The sequence below is a fragment of the Carex rostrata genome, chromosome 1 (genome assembly GCF_964058835.1).
Source record: "Carex rostrata chromosome 1, lpCarRost1.2, whole genome shotgun sequence".
Classification (NCBI taxonomy): domain Eukaryota; kingdom Viridiplantae; phylum Streptophyta; class Magnoliopsida; order Poales; family Cyperaceae; genus Carex; species Carex rostrata.
In genome coordinates this window covers 19,308,387-19,329,778 of record NC_135918.1, presented here as the reverse complement: position 1 = coordinate 19,329,778, position 21,392 = coordinate 19,308,387, and the positions used below count along the sequence as shown (strand labels likewise).

The following is a 21,392-nucleotide window of genomic DNA, read 5'->3' as shown; positions in this document are numbered from 1 at the left end:
CAAACACATCTAACTAAGAAAGTATCAATGTATCACAACACACAAACATTGTAAAGCACAAAAGTTTCTGTACTGAAAAGATTGATAAAGAGAGAAAGGGAAGGTAGCACAATTGGTTAGGAAGATATCTTAGAGTTGTTGTACTCAAAGGTCGAGAGTTCGATTCCCTCTCACGACTTCGCAGTCTCTACTAAGGTTTTAAAAAAAAAAAAGATTGAAAAAGAAAACCCAATATTATTTCTAAGCAATAATACCAGCAACAAAATCTAAACTTCACTGGAAACAATTCAGAGCTAAATATCTATAAAAATCAAATGAAACAATTATGTTCAACAGAACCAACAAAACCCCGGCCCTATAACCCGATTAAAATTTAGTCTAATCATGTAAAATGAGTACACAGCAATACAATAATTACCAAACAAAATATTACTGCCACCTACAAACAACACACATAAGAAATCGTTACAAAAACCTTACATCATGAAAAATTTCCTCTACATCTCAACCTTGGTCACCTCTTCCCAATTACCATTTTGCCCTTCCTTCCATAGAGTCACATTCCCCTCTCCATCAGAAATTGACAGCATGGTGCCTGTGAGGGCCCACGAGACTCTCCAAACTGGGACACCAAAGTCTTTTATGGTTTTACCCCTCCAAGCCTCCCCTTCCTTCCCTTTGGTCCATACCACCGCAGTGCCGTCCTGAGAGCAACTCACAATCGTTGATTTCAATCCCAGTCCTGGGGCCCATGCCACGTCTCTAACCCAATCTTTATGTACCTGTGAAATGCTAGCCGCCTCCGGTTGCCACACGCCATTTATCATCTCCCATATCCTGACACTGCTGTCGAAACCGCCAGATGCGATTTTGTGAACAAAATTTCCTGAAAATGCCCCTGGTGCAACAGCTGGTGCCCAAGACACAGATGTCACACCAACTGGATGGGCCCGATCAATCCTAACTGTTTCCCAGGAACCGTCCTGACGTGCCGTGGAAATTGAAATGGACCCGTCAGAGGACCCACATGCCAGGGAAAGCCCGAGTTCATGCGGGGCCCACGAGATGGAGTTCACTGATGATGTATGATCAGTGAACACGTGTACTTGGCTCCATTGATTGGTACCAACAGAGGCTTCCTTCCAGACAATGACTTTGCCATCATACCCGCAGGATGCAAGGAAGGTACCAAACTTGGGGTGGGCCCACGAGGCACGCCAAACGGGTCCATTGTGGCCTGTGAGTGTAGCGAGGAGTTGAGAATTGAGCCCGATGGAGAGTACCTCCACTGTACCATCTGATGAAGCTGTGGCGAGACGCTTCCCATAGTAATCCATGACTGCATCATGGACCATGTCTTGGTGGCCCGTCTCTATCTTTTGAGATGACATGGCAGTATATCTGCAAATTTCCTGCACAGAGGCATTTTATCAAACAGTTTATGGTCAGTATTTCTTGGGCTATCTGAGGACACAAAATTGAAGCAAAATGAAACTTAATTTGACAATTTTAAAGGCAAATTATTAAATTTTTCTCTCAGGGATGCATATAATAAAAGAAAAGAAACTAAACTGTGGAATTAGTTTCAAAAAATCATGTAAGGATCTTGATTCGCAGAGTCAGATTACAACTGATGGTGAATACAAAAAAGAACCTCTAATTTGAAATATCTATTGATGCAAAACCCGATCTTTAATTAATTAAGGATCTGTAATTGACGAGGAATTAAGCATTGATCTCCCTCCCACCTCCTCGTCCCATAAAATACAGATCTTGTTTTGCTAAATTACAATGATAGACACGACATCAACGAAAAATCCATAAGAAACTGTACAAAAAAGAGGCTTAATTGGAGAAATGATCAAGTCAATAAATCTACTAGCTTTCTTCCCCCTAGATCGAATGACAGTAATAGAAGACACGGATCTAGCTCGTACGACAAATCAGACACGGATACTGATCACTCTCTACTAGGAGCACAGATCTATCGAGAGAGAGAGAGAGGGGGGATACCTGGAAGAGATCGGCTGTGCAAAGAAATGGAGGAATCGGAAAACAAGCGAGAGAGGTGATTCTCTTTTCTTTTTTCTTGCCAGATGAGCAGGGAAAAACAATTTGCCAAAGAACCACAAAAGGAATGGGGTAAAGATTTTAACAGAGCAGTTTTGACTTTATGAAGAGTACGGATTATAGAACTAAAACTGCACTGCATATGGTACTTGCGCTGCATGAAGTCGAAACTATTCTGTAACAATTGTTACCCAAAAGAAAGTCTCTCTGAGGCAACAGAATATTTGAGTTTAAATATGGACCGTCCGATTAGAATCGGAGCCAATCTGGGTCGAGGTAGAATGCACGGGACTCTTTGATATTCGTACAAAATCGGATCAAACGGTTCGAATCTAAACTCAACATTTCTGTTACCTCAGACTTTATTAATTCCAAGTGTAGAAGAAAGAAACGGTTTCTTGCTCAAATTTTGGGATTTGCTTTGCGGTGTAAATTTTGGGGTAAATAGTTTAACAGAGCAGTTCTAACTTCATGCAGCGCATGAACCATAAAATCAAAACAACGCTGTATCTGTATGAAGCAAAAAATGCTCTGTTAAAAAATTTACCCCAAATGTGAGAGATGAAATTTGGGCCGGGCCGGATGGGCCAGTAAAGTTGTTTTTCATTTCAATGGAAATCAATTTAACGCCAAGCATTAAATTTAAAACACCCTCAAAATTACTAATTACTAATCAATCAAATGTAATGAACATTTTTTTCTCTCCTCTTCTTTAAATTTTTCCTGTTCTTTAGAAAATTTTAAACCATGTTCAAATAGATGACATCACCAAATATATTTTTCCACTTGGAACATATTGAATTTTGAAGGCATTTTTGTATTTATATTTTATACAAACAAACAAACATTTATCATATCATGGCCCAATTAATAATGATAAATAAATGCCTTCAATACTAATTTCTAACAACAAAACTGTTTATGTACAATTTTTCTTTTCTTTTGTATATTGTTGTTATGTCTATAGATTTACAATTTAAAAACTAAATCAAAATTGTCTCTTTATCCCTCTAAACTTTATATCTTCAACACAATCAACCCTGGATTTTGATGAATTCAACAGCTTGAGCAAATCACTGGCCTTCTGTTTTGTAACACTGTTGCAACCAATTTGTAACAAAACCAACAATTTTTGAAACAAACCAGCTTGAACTGCTTCTGCTGCACAACAATCTCTGTTCTTGCATAATTTCCAGAGTGCTGAAACAGAGAAATCTGTTGCCAAATCGGATACCCGATTCAGTTTTTTGATCAAGAGCGGAATGGTTAGCGGATTTCGGCACCCGATCTCTCTTCCTCTTTCACAGTTGAACAACCCGTCTAGCACCCCTAGCGCCTTCTCGCATGTGCTCTTATCACAATCTATTATCATCTCCGAAACCAAACAACCGATATTCAACTCGGTAAATTTTGCTGCTAATCTGTCATCGGTTGTGACCAAATAGTAAATGATGGCCAATGCCGCCTTTGTCGCTTGATTTGAAATTGGTGTTTGTACCAGTTTCACCAATCCTTCAACTAATCCCTTTGTCTTGGCAACCGAGTTGATCGCCGGTACATCGTGTGATGATACAAATTTTCTAAGTAATATTACGGCATTGATCATACCGGCTAAGTTTCCGTAATTCAAAATCGAAACAATGGTTTTTAAACATGAAGGCGAATTGATGTGTTGCTTTGCTTCTTCATCGAGTGGAAAGAAAAATACCAAAGCCGATAAAATCTCTTCCACAAGTTTTAATTTTGATCCTTCAATGCCTTCACCGGAAAATTCACGAAATGCCGCAGCAAGAACACGTGACCCGCCACACGAAACAATGCACAATTTATTTCTTTCGCTTTCTTTCCCTAAAGATTTTAACTTGGTAACTGATGCGCTACACCGGATCCCATCTCCTCTTACACTCGACAAAGAAATCTCATTCAAGATTTGCAAAGCATGCATCTTACTTAACGGAATTCGTGGAGTCGGTATTCTCTGAATGCCCAAAGCCCGGTTCGCTACACACCATTCTTGAATAAGCCGGCGCAATGCGTGATTCGGGATGAGTTCATCTTGCGTGATGTGTTGATTGGTAGCGGGGCATGTGTTGTTACCCATTTCGAGCCATTTGTCGATGCTTTGTCGGTCATAGGTGATGCCAGTTGAAGCAGTGACCGGGTCGTGCATGAGATCTAGAGAGATCGGGCATCGAAAGTGAATCGGGACAGCTATGTTTGCAATATGCTTTGCTATGAAAGCCATGTTATGTTGTTGAATAGAGAGAGAGAGAGGTGAGAAGAGGAGAGAAAATGAGAAGGAAATTGAGAAGAGAGATGGAGTGAACATAAGATATATAGTCTCTAGTCGCTGTGTATAAATGTGGCATCCCCTAAAGTAACCCAATTTTCGTCATAAGATCAGAACCGTTAGATTAAAGATACCCGTGCTTGGATTGGTCCGGATCTAACCTCAAAAATTGTATTACTTTAGGGAATCCGGAACTGCTGGAAACAGGTAAAGTAAGACTGTAAGAAGTTTGACTGTGGACCGTTGAAGTCAGACTCTTTTGACCGCTGAAACTCTGAATGGGGAGGCAGTGAGCAGCGAACAGCGAATGGCTCCGAATCCCCTAAAGTAATACAATTTTTATTTTATATGAAGACCGTTAGATTCGAGTTCGGGCCTTTAGTCTGACGGCTCGATTAGAATTTAACGGTTAGGATCTAAAATCGAAAAGTGGATTACTTTAGGAGATCCGAACTCGCGGAGCGGTGCGCGTTGATGCTTTGACTTGTCGTGTCATATGTAGAATGTCGTAGAAATTAGAAAAGGCGAAATTTCTCTGGTCCACGAGGCAGTAGGTATAAAGCTTCCAGGGGCGGTCAGATAGGCGTCGGACAAAATTTGGTCCGATACCATGTTATATCCGTATGATCAGCATTAAGAATCACGTGACACGAATTTTGTGCTGATCGGACGGTTTATGCTGGTATCTGGAAAGTGTGGTCCGATACCCATTGGATCATCTCTTCGGGTAGGCACGGCTCATAAAGTAACGAAATAATTAATAATGAAAATATTAAAAAAAGAAAAATAGATATGACCGCACTACCGCACTGGTCTTCCTCTGCGACTATAGTAAAAAAACGTGCTGTGATTTAAGTCAACACTGACTCATATCGTATTGTACCGTGATTAAAATGTTAAGGAGTGATTAAGACATATGTGACTCGCGTGTCGTGATTATTTACGTGCTGTGTTCAAATATAATTAGTTATGTTTTTCACGTTTAACTATTTTTTCATAATTTAAGTTAGTTTATTCAAGATTCACTATTTGATTAACACCTAACGGTTCTAATTACACGTGACTCGTGTGATTACGTACTGTGATCGGATCTTTCGCGTGCAGCCGTGCCGTGCCGTGATCAAAATGTCAAGGGGTGCACGGCACGCGACATGCAAGTCACAGCACGGAATAGTAACACGTGCTGTGCCGTTCCGTGACGGAGCCGGCTCTGCCGTTTCATTTTTCCAACACTATCTGCGACCATCTTTTCTGTGCTTGTATTAACAGAGTCGTTTTGCCTTTGTACAGAGCACAGAGTATAGAACCAAAAGAGCGCTGGATATTGTACATGCACTGCATGAAGCGAAAACTACTTTGTTAAAATTTGTACCCGTTTCATGGCGCTGTCTTTTTATAAGCTAGTATGGTACTATGGTAGAAAATATCATTGAAAAATTGAAAAATGGCGCATTCCATTTTAATAGCAGTGAGAAACTTTATTAATTCATAACATTTTTTACTGCAAAAAATCCTGGCATGGACAGATATGGTAAAACTGGGTTATAAGGGACTAAATTGGAATTTTAAATCTTGAAATTACATATTCCCTCCTCTATAATTCATAATATCATATATACCCCTCTAAATTTCAAAACTCATAGATTAATCAAATTTATGTAATTTTTGAAATTTACAGGGCTAAATATGATATTATGAATTTTAGGGGGGGGGGGGGGAATTACATAATTTTGAGGTTTTTGAGGGGTATACGTGAAATTCACCCTTTTTTCAATGTATTTAACTTTATTTAATGTTATGAACTTAAATTAATCAAATTAATTTTCTTCATTAATTAGGGCCTGGTAACATAGGTTCTTCCTTTGTCAAGTACAATCAGGTATATATATAGGAGCAATGGAAGTTTATCAAGTGGTGTTTAAATTCTGAAGTTTCTATTCAGCTTTGTTTCCTTTCTTGTTTTGTATCAAATTGTTTATATATTGATTTTTATTAATAGAGGTTGCTACATCTGTGCAAATTAAAGAAAAAAAAAATGAGCAAAATGACACTATTTGAAGGAGAACTTGGTGAACTGAAACTAAGTGGTCTTAAAGATTTTGCCAGAATCATCAATTTAAAATTTGTTGGATTGACATTTATGATTTAAGTAAACTGCTTAGTAATTTCTTTTTGATTGTTACAGTATACTGGTAAATATCATCTCTAGCAGGTAAATATGCTTAAGCTTGAATATACCTTCTTATTATTAGTTCATTAATTATTTTGTGGGTATTTCTGGAAATTTCCTTTTCATATTATTAGTTCAATGTAAACAATTCATCATATTTAATTATAATTTCTTCCTGTTCTATACTTCTTAGTTGATTGTTGTCAGTATCAAATCTGGTTTTGCTTTTGATTTGGATGATTCAATCAATAACTCTACTAAGTGTATTTGTTCTTACATTTTGATATGTATTATGAGCAAAATGACAAGCTTTTGATTTGGTTTGCTTGCTTTCTGAGATTTATTTTTAATTAGTTGTCAGATGTAAAAAGAAAAAAGAAAAAAGAAAAAAAGATTGATATTAGTAATTTTTTTGAATGTACGAGATATTTCATAGGTGTTGGTACAAACCTTTTGTAATAGGATCTGACTGGTACCGGTACTGGTACTATCCTTTACCAGTATTACAATTTATACTAGAATGAATTGAACAAGAGATGCTCTGCTTTAGCAAGAAAAGAAAAGTTAATCTGATTTGAAACATGGAGAGAAAAACAATTGAAATATAGTAAAAAAAAAAAAAAAAAGTGTCTTATAAAAATGCAGAAAAATTTATATTCTTGTTCTTTGAATATCCTTTGAATCTTTTTCTTTTTGTTTATTCATGAGAGAAGCATAGTTGACCCAAATCAATTATTTGGGGATCAAAAAGAGCTGTCAATGACACATGAACATGATTAAATGATTGGCATTTTGTAAATGATAAATAATGAAAAAAAAAGTAAAATGATGAGCACGTCATTGTATTAATTGTTTTATGTTAACTCAACCAATGAACTCACCAACCAGTGCCGTCTAATTAATTTGCATAATATATTTACCTCTGAATTAACAAATTACTATATACTAAAATTTAGGCAGGTTTGAACTTTTTTTTTTTTTTTAGAAGAGATTAGAATCAAGCTTTCCAACTATCTAATGTTCATAATGAAATTGATTTTAATCCTTCAATATTTTACATAAATAAAACATTATTTTTTACCACCAAATTAAATGTTGGTTCATAGATAGATTAAACATTTAAACCTGAGAAAGAGTGAGGCAATGATACTTTGTAATGTGCACATAGGTACGTACTGTAAATTTATATCTTTGTTTTTAAAGTTCAAACAGTCGAACCGAATTATTCACATGATATTTATATAAACAAGTATTTGGAACCAAATTTTATATTTGATACAATTTTCTTTTACATATTTTTGATAGGTAAAAAGTTATCTTATCTAAAGATTTTGGATCATCATAAAGTATTGATTTTCTATCTACCTAAAAAATAATAAAAAATATTGATCACTAAATATATTTTTATATAAAAATAATGTTGAGCATTTCGAATCAACTATTTGAACTTTAAATATGAAAATATAAATTCATAACACAGACCGATCTGCACATTGCATACTACCAGTGGCGGAGTCATATTGAACTAGGATTAGCAAAATTGCCCAGCTACCCTTGGATTTTGAAAACGGATTATAGATCTATGTATAATTAGATTATTGTCTATTTTCGGAAAAAAAAATTTGCCTACCTTTAAATAACTTACAGTCTAAATTGATTACCTCACGATAGTCCACAATCCACTGATAATACATATATATTTTTTTACCATATCCACATTCCATGAGAAAATGCAATAGAAATGTTTTGGCCATCAACTTTATATGAATGTGACCACAACGTGGTTTAATTACAACATGAAAAGCCTTCACGTTCCAATTAAAATAACAATTTTATTACATCCATTCATTGATCACGACTAATAATCTTGCACCACTTAATTGGCACTAAACATATTATAGTATCTCAAGTAACTGCCTCTATAAATACAACTACTTACAAAAAAATAAAACCAATTCAAACCAAGGGATCAAAATAAAAAACCAAACAAAAAGTTTAAGCTAATTACTTAAACTAAAATGGCAGATATTAGAGCAATGGTTGTGAGAGTGATGAACAAGTTGTCACAGGTTGCAACTCAAGAAGTGCTTTTGCACGTCAAAGTCGGTGACGACGTGTGTGTTCTCAACAACAAGTTGGCATGGTTGCGAACTTTCTTGGAAGGTGTTGGAGAACGAGGTCGTGCCGGTCGGAAACAAATCGAAGAACTTTGGGTTAAACAAGCCATTGAACTTCTCTTTGAAGCTGAAGACACGCTCGACGAGTTTTTCGGGATGGTTGTAAATCTACTTGATACTTAATTTGCTTTATAAACCTTAAATATATACTAATTTACTAAGCATTGTTTTCTTTTTCATTTTAGGAAAATATACTTGTAGATTGAGTTTCTTATTTTTAGAATTCTTTTACTATTTATTTAGATAGAAAATCCTAGATCAAGATTCTAAATCATTCAAAAGTAGTGTTTTTCTACGTATCTAAAAAACATAAAAATATCTAAAAATAAAAAAAATAATTAGTCTGCAAGTACATTTTGATATGAAAATCATGTTAAATAAATCTGATAGACTATTTGAAATTTGAAAACAAAGATATTAATATAGAGTACAAACCAATATGCGTTTTGCATAGTACCATAACCTCACTCTATGTAAGAATATGGAGTTAAATATATACAAGATAATACGATTAATTAATTATTATGTAATTAAGTGTTGTGTTTGTGTGTGTGTGTATTTGCAGTTACATTTGTGCTAGTAGAATGTATATATGTATTGATTATTTTTTACTATCTTGTCTTAAATTGAAGGTGGAGAAGGCCAGGTTGTCAAGCTACAGGCACTGGAAGGCTTTGTTTAAGTTTCAGTGTTTTGAAGAAATACTGGTAAATCACAAACTGCTAAGAAAGATTGAGGCCTTGAAAGATAAGCTAGAAGAGCTTGACAATCAAAGGACGACTCATCAAATCCAGTTTGATCCTTTATCATGGCAAGTGCCATCCATGAGCAAGACAAGTTTAAAATGGTATGATACTAATTAACCAAATATAAAATAAAAAAATATATATATAAAAACTCAATTTAAGTAGTTCAAAAAGCATTCATACTGTTTTTTTTTTGTGTGTAAAGAATTTGACTTCTTTATTTGGAGTTGTGATATAACTATTAGGAGCTTTAATTATGAATATAACTGTTAAGAACTTTGTAATCATGCAGTGCCCTTACGAAATAAAAGAAATTTGTCAGATTTTTTTGAGGTAGCAAGAGAAATGTATCAGATTAAAGTCAATATTCAAATATCTGTTTTCATTTTTTTTTTCTTTTGGAATTTGAAATGCATGTTGATCAGCCACAATTAGTTTTATTCCTAATAGCTTATGATATTAATTATAGTTCTAATTGCTTTAACCTAAATTAGTATTATATTTTCTTCAAATTTATACTTCTAAACCCTGACTGATACTGATATTCGTCACTGTAAAGGGATGGCCGTGATTCGTACGAACCAGTTGGTTCTGAAGTGCATGTCAATGAACTGAAGGATCAACTTCTGAGAGGTGAAAACAAGAGAAAAGTTATCGCTGTTATCGGTTCTGGCAATGGAATCGCATCATTCGGAAAGAACGTCTACAACAGTGCAGAGGTTAAGAACCATTTCGGGGTTGTTGCCTGGAAGAACTTGCCACTAAAATTCAGCCTGGATGAAACCTTTTCTGACATCTACTGTAAGGTATAAGAAATTATCTGCTATTACTTTCAACCCTATCAGAAATTATCTATTTAGGCAATTATTTATATTTTTCGTTATTCCAAACCAACAAAGTCTTATAAGGCATTGCTGGATGTATCTTTTCAGATTATCTAAGAAATTAACAAAACTTTTTCTCTTGTTTGAGTGTTCTTGCAAAAACCGCTACTCGCTGCATCACGATAATTTCTGACATAAATACTTTCAACCCTAATTTAATGAATATATATATATATAGAGTACGGCTAACGCGCTTCCTCTAGCATATGGGCCGAAATACTTCCGGTGGAAATTTGAAATTTCAAAATCCAAAAAGTCGATCTGAACCGTTCATCTTCTTCTCCATATTAATATCTGCTTGGAGACCAAATTTTACATTTTTCTGAAATTGTTTACTATTTATTAAGCCATTTTGAAAATCGCTGATCCAACGGTAGCTTCTGATTTTTACTGTTTGGTAAGCCACCGTTGGATCAGCAATTTTCAAAGTGGCTTAATAAATAGTAAAAAATTTCAGAAAAATGTAAAATTTGGTCTCCAAGCAGATATTAATATGGAGAAGAAGATGAACGGTTCAGATCGACTTTTTGGATTTTGAAATTTCAAATTTCCACCGGAAGCATTTCAGCCCATATGCTAGAGGAAGCGCGTTAGCCGTACTCTATATATATATATATATATATATAACTAAAGAGAAATGATCTTATATTTCCAGGTGCAAGAGCAAATGGATCAAGAAGAAGTAGACAGTTGCAAGCAAGAGGACGAAGGTGAGGCGCTCTGTGCTCTGTTACGAAAAAGACGGTATCTGGTTGTGTTCAATGGTATAGCGAGTCAAGACGATTGGGAGGAGATCAACAATTTCTTGCCGGATGAAGAGAACGGTAGCAGAGTGCTACTAATCCCAAAGCATGCAAGTGAGGTTGCGATTTTATCTCAATCATCGGATATCATTACTATTCGTCCAGCGGTCGCTTTAAGTCTACGAGAATGCACTGAATTGTTTTCACAAATAGTTTTCGAGAATCGAACCGAAAGTTCTAATGAATTCAATGTTTTCATACCAAAGGTTCATGCCGTAACTAAAGGTGAACGATGGAGTATTTCTCTTTTAGCGCTCCTTTTACGCACAAAACTTTCATCTAAATTATGGAAGAAGGTGTTTACCTATCTCGAGTCTAGCACCGTGCGAAATCCGATTGACCGGTTGTTACCATTAAGTTTTGATTCTCTACCTCACCAAATGAAGTCCTGTTTTTTGTACTTCTCTGCAATGCCAGAGAGTACAGGCTTTGAAGCCGACCGATTGGTGCGCATATGGATCGCAGAGGGATTCGTGGAATCTAGATATAGGAAAACACCCGAGGAAATCGGGGAGGGGTATCTAAAAGAATTGATTTCGAGATCTCTCGTCTATGTTCAAGAAAAGGATGAATTTGGAGGCATTGCAGTTGTTGCTGTCAATGAACGAATTCACACTTTTCTACAATCCGTAGCACACGGGTCTAGCTTTGTTACAATTTGTGACAATGCTAATCTCGTGTCTCCAACCATGATCCGGCGAATCAACGTTCAAAATTATGTTAGTAAATACGTGCAAGTCAAGAACTCATTGCCGAAGCTTCGGTCCTTCATGTGTGATTGTTCGGAAAAATATTCTAAACATCATCCACATCACACAATGAAGTTTCTACTCGAATCAAAGTTTCTCCGAGTGATTGACTTGCACGGATTAATAATAAAAAAATTGCCGAAAAAAGTTGGTAATTTGATCCACTTAAGGTACTTGGGAGTTCATTGCGAAGGTTTACAGAAGCTCCCAAATTCGATCGGTAAGCTTCTAAATCTCCAGACATTAGATATAAGGAAAACCTCAGTTCAAAATTTACCAGAATCATTTTGGGGAATTGAGGCACTGAGACACATAATTGCTGATACCATAAAACTACCGAAACGAGTCGGTGCACTTTACAACTTACAAACCCTACGGACCGCAGATTGCACCTATTGGAACCACCGCAACAAATTCGGATTGTTAGAGAAGATAACAAACATTCGATCATTGAGCCTGGAGCGGCTCACTACTTCTCAAGCAAGAGAAATATCCAAATCGCTCGGTAACTTGCTCTTTTTAAAACACCTGTGCTTGAAAGTAAAGTCGTCTCATGATTTACTTCCATCAACCATTTTTACAAACCCAAATGCGATTTTGCGGTGCCTTCAAATCTTGGAGTTGCACGGGCAGTTAGACGGGCAAGAAGCAGTAGATGAGGAGGAAATCAGTGCTCAGAATACCAGAATCTCAATGCCAAAACTTGTCAGTATAACTCTGATATTGTCGCATATTGACCAACGGTTTATTGACATGCTCTCGAAAATTTATTCTCTCGAAAGGGTTTCTCTTTGCAAGGCGTATACCGGGCAAACGATTCGGTTCCTTTCAAATGGGTTTCAGAATGTGAGAGAGCTAGAATTGAATAATTTGAATGTGTTAAAGAAATGGATAGAGATTGATTCAGAGACATTGCCAAAACTCAGAAAGCTAATTCTATCAGGGTGTACCAAATTAGAAAACCTTCCTGAGGGTTTAGAAGAATTGCAACTGGAAGAGGTGAGAATTTACAATATGGATAGATTAATCATGGAAATTAGAAACCAACAAGGAGAGAATTTTGATAAAATAAAAGATGTACAAATCATTAAAACCAAGCTTTGAGATTCGTGCCAGAATAAAACAGATGGCTCAGATCTCATTCTACACGGTCCGTTCAGCCGTTGGATCTGAATTCTGTTTTGCCAGTAATGAGATGAGGCTGTTTTTTTTTTTTTGCCAGTAATGAGATTTTGAGTAACTATTTATTTTTAAGTTTTTTGTTTTTGTTTTTGTTTTCAGTTGTGAAATTGTAAAATTGTGAAAGTGAATGTAATGATGTGATGTGATTTTGCCAGTAACGAGGTGGTGTCAATACTCAATTAAGTAAATTATCCTAATTAATTCAATCATATCACATTCTTTGAACATCCCTTGTTTTTTATACTTTCAATAATAAAAAAACAAAAATGAAGTCTACCATCTCAATCGCATGAAGGCTCCAGAGATCAAGTATTCTATTATTCTTGTGGCCTTTTGTGTGCTCAACGGACATGCCGGTACCGTGTTGGATCTGAAATTTTTTTTTTAAACTCAAGAGAAAAGTGTAGATGTTGAGTATCTATTTATTTTTAAGTTTTTTTGTTTTTGTTTTCAGTTGTGAAATTGTAAAATTGTGAAAGTGAATGTAATGATGTGATTTTGCCAGTAATGAGGTGGTGTCAATACTTAAAAAAGGTATAAAATCCAGAAAAAAAAAACCAGTACTTCCAAAAAAAAAAAAAATGAAGTCTACCGTCTCAATCGCATGAAAGCTCCAGAGATCCAGCATTGTATTATTCTTGTGGCCTTTTGTGTGCTCAACGGACATGCTGTTTCTGACTTTTCCACTATCGGTGGAAGAAGGAAGAAATAAAATGTTCCACAAAAGCTACACAGACCGCAACAACCATAGAGAACACACGGGATCTATAAAAAAATACAAAATAACTGGCTGAACAGACCGCAACAACCATAGAGAACGCACGGGATATATAAAAATACGAAAGAGAGGTCAACATTTGAATCGTACCTTCCATCCCAGATTTAACGGCTCAGATCACATCAACACATCTAAGAGTTCGGGTAAATTTTTTAACAGAGTAGGTTTAGCTTCATGCAGCGCACAAACCATTTACAGTTCTTTTTTATTCTATAGTCCGTGCGCTTCGTGTGGCAAAATCTTCTCTGTTAAAATCCACCCAAAAATTCCAAGGCAAAGAGAGGAAAATATCAGAAAATAAGAAAAGACAAAAAAGAACGAAATATCAGAGAATCCAAACAACAGGAATTCGCATCCTCTGAGAAATCTCAAACTTGGAGTGTTTTCTGGAAAATCACAACTGTTCAAATACGTTCTGCACGAATCTGAAAGCACAAATACACCGTACACATCCGTCACGCAAAAGTTGAGATATCTCCGTGGATACTTAATATTCGTGTGAACTGTTGTCAATTCTGTGAGCACGGATTTTGAATAGGATCGAACGGTTGTCGATCCTATTGGATCAAAGTAGGTTCAATGGGCATCGGACATACTCGTTTCTCCTCAGAGGATACATAAGCGAACAACAGAGGTGATAGAGAGAGATCTCGTCTTATTCTCAGTTTATTAAAAGGCGGGAGGGGGAGAGAGAGAGAGAGAGGGCGACTGGAGAGTGAGAGAGAGATGGAAAAGGAAGGAGCATGCATCTGCAAAGGGGTGAAGTACGTTCTGATCACCGGCGGTGTGGTTAGCGGTCTCGGCAAGGGAGTCACCGCTAGCAGCATCGGCGTTGTTCTCCAGTCCTGTGGCCTCCGCGTCACCTCCATTAAAATCGGTTATCTCTCTTTATCTCTTTACAACATAAATGGTAAATTTGAAATGTTAGGTCAGATAAAGTGGGAATACATAGGAGGATAATCATAATGTGTAGAGAAATTGAAGGAATTTGAAGATTTTACTTTATTGTCAGTACATCAATTTGTTATCTAATGTGCATGAATTAGTCTCCATTTTGTTATCTTGTATGTTTCCTTTGAACAAATGAAGAATTATTACTTGGATGTGCCTTATTTTGTTGACTGTTTCTATCTTTGGATTATCTGTTGGTGTTTTGTTGCTTTAATGCTTAGATGTAATTGTAGTTTATCTTAGGGTCTTGGTTGTAAGTTTTTGTTTCTATGGAACTGTATGTGGGTATCAACTTCTGATACCTTCATGCAGTTTTTTATTTCTATGAAATCAGTGGAATGATCCACTTATCTTCAAAAAAAGAAAAATTTACTAGGTGGTAAAATGTGTCCTAATTAGCAACTCACATGAATTATAGTTTTCTGATATTACTTTCTCTGCTTATCAAATGTTCAGATCCTTACCTGAACACTGATGCTGGTACAATGTCACCATTTGAACATGGGGAAGTTTTTGTGCTTGATGATGGCGGTGAGGTACCTCCTTTTTTCCCAAAATATTTTTGGTTTTTTCTAAAATGGTTCTTATGTTTTGTCAGTAACTTGTTTTTAATTATAATGGTTTACCTGATTTTGGTACCTTTTTGGTCATTTCATGGTATTTGATAATTATAGCAAGTCTGATATACTGAATTGGTTTTAATCGATCATTTGAGAATGTGCAGGACTAGTTGAATTGCAAAGTTTTTTTTTTTTTTTTTGATGGTTGTCGACAATTTGTTGGCAACTGAATTGCAAAGTTATAAGCTTCGATAAATTACTGGTTTGATACTGATTGTAATACATGTAAATTGTTAGGTCGATTTGGATCTAGGAAACTATGAGCGCTTCTTAGATGTAAAACTGACTAGAGACAACAATATTACCACTGGAAAGATTTACCAGGCAAGTTTTTTGTTTACTTGAAATTATAAAATGTCGCACTTTCTTTCTTGGAAAAACAAGAATGGGCTTTTGCAGGTTATATTTGCAAATAACAAATAACAATCATAGTTGTTAGATTTATGGGATGGAAAAAACTAATTCTGTATATATTTTACGAGTTTTGGCCTATCCCTACCTGTGATGAGTCCATACCACAAAGATTGAGTGTTATTTGAAAATATTGTAAAAAAGGTTTGGCAAAGACAGAAAAAATACAAGTATATGTTGTAGCTATATTTTTTTATTGATTATTATTTATTTATTTTCTTTTTTTGCCTCCTTCAGTCTGTAATTGAAAAGGAGAGAAGGGGTGACTATCTTGGAAAGACTGTTCAGGTATTACTACAATAAGGTTTTCTGTCCATAAAATTTTGACTATGTTGTTATTTTGTAGTTGTTTATTTCTTTTTAAGGTATTAAATGTAGTTATCGGTTATCGTATTTGTTGCAATAGAAAAATTTAATTAGCTTACCTGTTTCAAAAGTGAAAGTTAACTATAAGCATTGCTTGGGTTTCAAATAAGCATTCAAGGGTCAAGTACTCTTCCAATATTGTGCCTTAGTGTACCTTTTGGGGGTATTTTGGTAACTGTGAGTTGCTGTAGGTAGTACCACATATAACTGATGCAATAAGGAATTGGATCGAGTCGGTCTCTTCAATACCAGTTGATGCAAAAGCGGGCCCTGCTGATGTTTGCGTGATAGAGCTGGGTGGAACTGTGGGTAAGGTTTCTTGTTTGATCTAAACATGCAACAAATTATTGAGTTTCTCAGAGATTATTAAAAAAAATTAGTTGGTTTGACTCATTTTTTCTTTCTTTTTGATTTCTTCAGGTGATATTGAATCAATGCCATTTATTGAGGCTTTACGGCAACTCTCCTTTTCTGTCGGTAAGGTTCAAAATTTAGCAATTTTAATGAGAAAGTCTTTGCAAGCAATGCCATTTATTGGGCATAATTAGTTGAATGTAATACCAAATAATTTAATAGATATGTGATATATGTGTTGTTAGTGATCTTTTACAAAATCCCCTCGAGCTCTTGTATATGCAAAGTAAACCAAGGTGAATTGTTATTCACTTGTGTCCTCTTAGATAGACTGTAATTTTGCATGAATGCATGTCATAGTACATTGCTGAATGTACATAAAACCCTCTTTAACTATACATATTTGAACTATTTTCAGGTAAGGAGAATTTCTGCTTAATACATGTTAGCCTAGTACCAGTGATTGGCGTAGTTGGTGAGCAAGTAATTATTTCTTGCCATTTTATTCAAAGTTCTTCACTTTATCTCAAAAAAAATTACTTAATATTTGAAAGACTAGATCAATATAGAGCAAATTCAGAAGTACATGCAAGGCTTGACATGCACAAAATATGGTTTTGGTTCCAATAAAATATTTAATTAAGACTCATATAGTCAAAGTTATTGCTTCAATATAACAATTTGGTATCATTTTGAGTGTTACATGCTTGCTCACCTTTCTGAGAAATTATAATTTCGCTATTATATTTGTAGAAAACAAAGCCAACCCAGCATAGCGTGCGGGAACTGAGAGCACTAGGTTTGACGCCTGATCTGTTAGCTTGTAGGTCCACACAGGTAATACTTATATTCCTTCAACTTTATTTCTGTTATATCTATATTCATTTTTTGGTTTATTTTATTTTATTTTTTTATGTCGAAGAGTTTGAATGTGTACTTCTCAAATTGAATGTGTTTCTTATCAGCCATTGATGGACAGTGTGAAGGTGAAGCTTTCAGAGTTTTGTCATGTCCCAGTAAGTTATTATACTTAAAAAAATATTATGTAATATTCTAAAGAACTATTTCTTATTAATATTTCTTGTTTTATAGGTTGCTAACATTCTGAATATTCATGATGTGCCTAATATATGGCATGTGCCTCTTCTTCTTCAAGTAAGCATGCTATCTTAATTTTGAAAAAATTTCGAGTAGAACCGCCAGTACACCTCAGAAATAGCATGCATACCTGTCAAAATTGTAAGTATCAGGATATCCCTGCAAAATCAAGAATATCTCTCTCTGGTGTTAATTTCTCCTTTGATTAGTGATATTACTAAAAGTTGGAAGAATATCATAATCATATGAGGAAATAATATCTGGTTATAAGAATAAATATTTTATTGAAACTGCATTTGGTAATTCAGTGGTTTTGAATGTTTTGCTGGGTCTACCTGATATTTTTAGGTTGCATGGGCATTCTTGTAATTTCATCTTTTATTTAATAAAAATGTTACTTCCTCTTCATAACTGATTTATTTATTTATTTTTTTCTAGAAACAAAATGCTCATCAGGCTATAATCAAACAACTAGATCTAACCAGGCAAGTTATACAATCATCTACTTTTTCTTTATGACTTGTATTTTAAACTGAAAATAATCAAATGTGGGCATAAATTAAATTAAGAATTCCTACTTTTATCTTGTTTTTGACAATGATTCCATGTGAAAAAACAAAAACCAAATATGAGATATGCTCTGCCTCATTTTTTTCCTTCATATTTCTATAGTAAGGCAGGACCACCCGACTTAAAAGCATGGACCGAAATGGCAGAGAATTATGACAATCTCACTAATTCTGTTAGTATTCCCCTGATGCCTATACTTTTAATGTTAATTTCATAATCTGTCAATAAATTTAATTTTCATTTGTAAATCTTTCAGGTCAAAATTGCTCTTGTTGGAAAATATACTGGCTTGACTGATTCTTATCTGTCTGTTGTAAAGGCAAGAAGCAATTGAGAATCTTGAGAAACAAATTTACATTGGCAATTTATATGTTCTTTGTTTTCTGTACCTAATTTGTTATGGAATTATGATTTTTTATTTTCAAATAGGCCCTTTTACATGCATGTTCGGCGCTTTCCTATAGGCCGTCAATTGAATGGATTGCAGCTTCAGATCTTGAGGATGAATGTGCAAAAACAGTATATATACATATCTCTCTCTCTCTCTCTCTCTCTCTCTATCTATCTATGCATTGGTCTCTCTATGTATTTTTGAGAATTTTTGTATTGATATTATCTCTTTTGAAATGTTAACAGTATAATTGATATATTTTTTTTTTTTAATTTTTTAATTTTTTTAATTTTTTTTATTCAGGCACCAGAAACACATGCAACTGCATGGGAAACTCTCAAGGTAAGAATTTTGATACGCGCCTTTGCCTTGGTAAATCTCATTTTTACATCTCATTGCAAACATGTGATAAAATAAATATTAGGGTTGTTCATGCATATTGATACCTGGTGGATTCGGCGACCGAGGTGTACCAGGAATGATCTTGGCTGCTAAATATGCAAGAGAGAATAAGGTTCCTTATCTTGGTATTTGCTTGGGAATGCAAATATCTGTTATTGAAATTGCCAGATCGGTATATTCCATGTTTCTTATTTCTCTCTTTTTATATTTTTTTTTTTCTTATTTCAATTTTTTGGATTTGCATCCCCTGAGATATCTCAAACTTTGAGTTGATATGTGGAAAATGGACAGTGCAAATACTTTATGCACGAATCTCAAAGCACACTAATACTACCCCCTGCATTCCGAATAGGCACTGAAAAAAAGAAGGCCCGACTTTACATAAACTGAAAAGTTGAGAAATCTCAGAGGATATGGACTCTCAATGTTTCTATGTTATAAACCTTAACTGTCAGAATATAGTTTGCTTGAATAATTTAAACATCATAATTTGAGCTCTCTCTCTCTCTAATTAGGTATTGGGCATGGAGGGAGCGGACAGTGAAGAATTCAATCCAGAATCACCATATCGTGTTATAATGTTCATGCCAGAGGTACACTCTTATTACTGAATCTTATCTATCTATGTTTTCTTTTGTATTCGTTTAACACTTGTTTGACTTCTTTAATAAGTAAAAGAAATAACAACAAAATAATATGGTTATATAAATTCTGATTCCATAATTCGATTAAAGATTTCAACGACGCATATGGGAAGCACAATGCGACTTGGATCTAGAAGAACTTTGTTTCGCCAGCCTGGTTCTCTCACCTCAAAACTGTATTCAAACTCATCTTTTAATTATTTATTTAATGAGCTTTTTGCTTTAATTTTCTCTACTTCAAATTTTCTATTGTAGTAAGTTTTCTTACTTTTACAGATATGGAAATGCTGAGTATGTGGATGAACGTCACCGTCACAGATATGAGGTTTATATCAAAATTTAAATTACTACTATTATTTAGTTACAAGGTTTATTTGTAATTTGTTTATTGGTTATTGAAATGAATGAAATATAGGTAAATCCTGAATTTGTTGTTGAGTTGGAGAAGTCAGGCTTACAGTTTGTTGGATGTGACGAAAGTCAAAATAGAATGGAGGTATCAGTCACTAAAATTTGAATTTATTTTATTTATCATTTCAAACATAAATGATTCAAAAACATGGTGAATTTATTTCTATTTTGCACTGATACTGAACCTGACTGGTACATTTTTGACTATTTTTTGTATTTTTTTTTTACCAGATTATAGAGCTACCTGATCATCCTTACTATGTCGGAGTTCAATTCCATCCAGAATTCAAATCAAGGCCTAGAAAACCTTCTGCTTTGTTTTTAGGTAACTTATTCCTTGCAAAAAAAATTATAATTGGTTCCATTGCAATCATATGCAATTTTAACTAAATAAAGACCATAAGTGTCTCAATTAAGTCTGAATAAGTTACAGATTATGCCTTGACCTGAAATTTATCAAAAAATTGTTTTATTTTTTGTTTGCATAGGACAAGATTTTAATTTGAAATTGCATTAGTTTATAAGAATCAGAACTGTTCAACATGATCTCTATATTTTTTTTAGAAACTTTTGACTATTTTTTTTAGTTAGATAGAAAATCACTACTTTTCAATAGTCCCAAAATCATTAGGTCAATTGATTTTCTGCCTATCTAAAAAAAGTAATAAAAATTCTAAAAATGTATAATTTGGTATCGAAATACAATATATTCTTTTTAATATTGAGATATACTGATTTAATTAAGATTCTGTACAATTTTATGTTTTCTTAGGTCTAATATTGGCAGCAACTGGTCAGCTTGAAGACTACATCCATAGTAATGGAAATATAATTGGGGAAGCGAGTTTTCATTCGTAAATCATTTAAAAAGTAATTACAAACTATATCGTACTTGAGAGAGAAGTTTTGTTAGCTTTTGCCAAAAAGTTTTATTCAATTGTTTAGCTTTGATATATGAAGTTTAAAGAGTTATATTGCGCTTTTTCCAAAAAGTTGGATTGGTTGATGTCATCTCTTTTTTGATATGTTTAAAGAGTTACATTGCGCTTTTGCCAAAAAGTTGGATTGTCTCATGTCATCTTTTTTTTCTTAAAAAGAAAAAAGAAAAAAAAGCACTATTTACTTTTGCTTTTTAGAGTAAAAATAAAAGTCTAGCCTCTATCTTTCTATGACTTCAGTGCTTAAATATAAAATATTTAGGATAATTATAATTTTCTTCATTTATCCATCCTCCATTTTATTTCTCAACTAACTTTCTATTTTAACTATAACTATCATTTCTAACAACATTTATTTATTTCCTTTTTCTCCCTTTCTCTTCCACC

The 21,392-nt window shown here is 34.5% G+C and overlaps 3 protein-coding genes and 1 pseudogene across 6 annotated transcripts; 2 read left to right on the top strand and 2 right to left on the bottom strand.

Annotated features, from left to right (window-relative positions):
• Positions 1-358: 358 nt before the first annotated feature.
• Positions 359-2,160, bottom strand: LOC144562899 (protein transport protein SEC13 homolog A pseudogene; annotated as a pseudogene). 2 transcript variants are annotated; one of them, XR_013514224.1, is made up of 2 exons: positions 2,014-2,160; positions 359-1,412 (listed from the first exon to the last, which is right to left on the bottom strand). The product of XR_013514224.1 is annotated as a protein transport protein SEC13 homolog A pseudogene, transcript variant X1 (transcript). The 2 variants fall into 2 exon arrangements; XR_013514227.1 differs by having other exon boundaries at positions 359-1,401; positions 2,014-2,154.
• A 781-nt stretch (positions 2,161-2,941) lies between these two features.
• LOC144562808 (U-box domain-containing protein 21-like) lies at positions 2,942-4,381 on the bottom strand. Its single transcript, XM_078312103.1, has one exon. It carries the CDS (start codon positions 4,313-4,315, stop codon positions 3,059-3,061), a length of 1,257 nt encoding a protein of 418 aa, XP_078168229.1. The 5' UTR covers positions 4,316-4,381; the 3' UTR covers positions 2,942-3,058.
• A 4,167-nt stretch (positions 4,382-8,548) lies between these two features.
• LOC144564027 (disease resistance protein RPM1-like) lies at positions 8,549-13,298 on the top strand. Its single transcript, XM_078313523.1, has 4 exons — positions 8,549-8,806; positions 9,340-9,554; positions 10,013-10,259; positions 10,993-13,298. Exons 1-4 carry the CDS (start codon positions 8,549-8,551, stop codon positions 12,991-12,993), a joined length of 2,721 nt encoding a protein of 906 aa, XP_078169649.1. The 3' UTR covers positions 12,994-13,298.
• A 1,196-nt stretch (positions 13,299-14,494) lies between these two features.
• Positions 14,495-21,109, top strand: LOC144562835 (uncharacterized). Of its 2 annotated transcripts, none has more exons than XM_078312137.1 (22): positions 14,495-14,726; positions 15,257-15,336; positions 15,658-15,744; positions 16,069-16,119; positions 16,389-16,506; positions 16,618-16,679; positions 16,975-17,034; positions 17,305-17,388; positions 17,517-17,567; positions 17,644-17,706; positions 18,088-18,134; positions 18,322-18,391; positions 18,476-18,538; positions 18,649-18,738; positions 18,914-18,952; positions 19,035-19,184; positions 19,528-19,605; positions 19,747-19,832; positions 19,933-19,981; positions 20,072-20,152; positions 20,299-20,392; positions 20,840-21,109. In XM_078312137.1, the coding sequence occupies exons 1-22, from the start codon at positions 14,576-14,578 to the stop codon at positions 20,923-20,925; spliced, it is 1,740 nt and encodes a 579-aa protein (XP_078168263.1). In that variant the 5' UTR covers positions 14,495-14,575; the 3' UTR covers positions 20,926-21,109. The 2 variants fall into 2 exon arrangements, with proteins under 2 accessions (XP_078168263.1, XP_078168272.1); XM_078312146.1 differs by having other exon boundaries at positions 18,088-18,138; positions 18,326-18,391.
• Positions 21,110-21,392: the final 283 nt, after the last annotated feature.

Bases quoted from the DNA above. Each gene is read 5' to 3' on its own strand.
- LOC144562808 (XM_078312103.1), bottom strand. From the start codon at position 4,315: ATGGCTTTCATAGCAAAGCATATTGCAAACATAGCTGTCCCGATTCAC.
- LOC144564027 (XM_078313523.1), top strand. From the start codon at position 8,549: ATGGCAGATATTAGAGCAATGGTTGTGAGAGTGATGAACAAGTTGTCA. The intron at 8,807-9,339 runs GTTGTAAATCTA...CTTAAATTGAAG, and splicing joins TCGACGAGTTTTTCGGGATG to GTGGAGAAGGCCAGGTTGTC. The intron at 10,260-10,992 runs GTATAAGAAATT...TTATATTTCCAG, and splicing joins TTTCTGACATCTACTGTAAG to GTGCAAGAGCAAATGGATCA.
- LOC144562835 (XM_078312137.1), top strand. From the start codon at position 14,576: ATGGAAAAGGAAGGAGCATGCATCTGCAAAGGGGTGAAGTACGTTCTG. The intron at 15,337-15,657 runs GTACCTCCTTTT...GTAAATTGTTAG, and splicing joins TGCTTGATGATGGCGGTGAG to GTCGATTTGGATCTAGGAAA. The intron at 17,389-17,516 runs GTAATACTTATA...GTTTCTTATCAG, and splicing joins TAGCTTGTAGGTCCACACAG to CCATTGATGGACAGTGTGAA.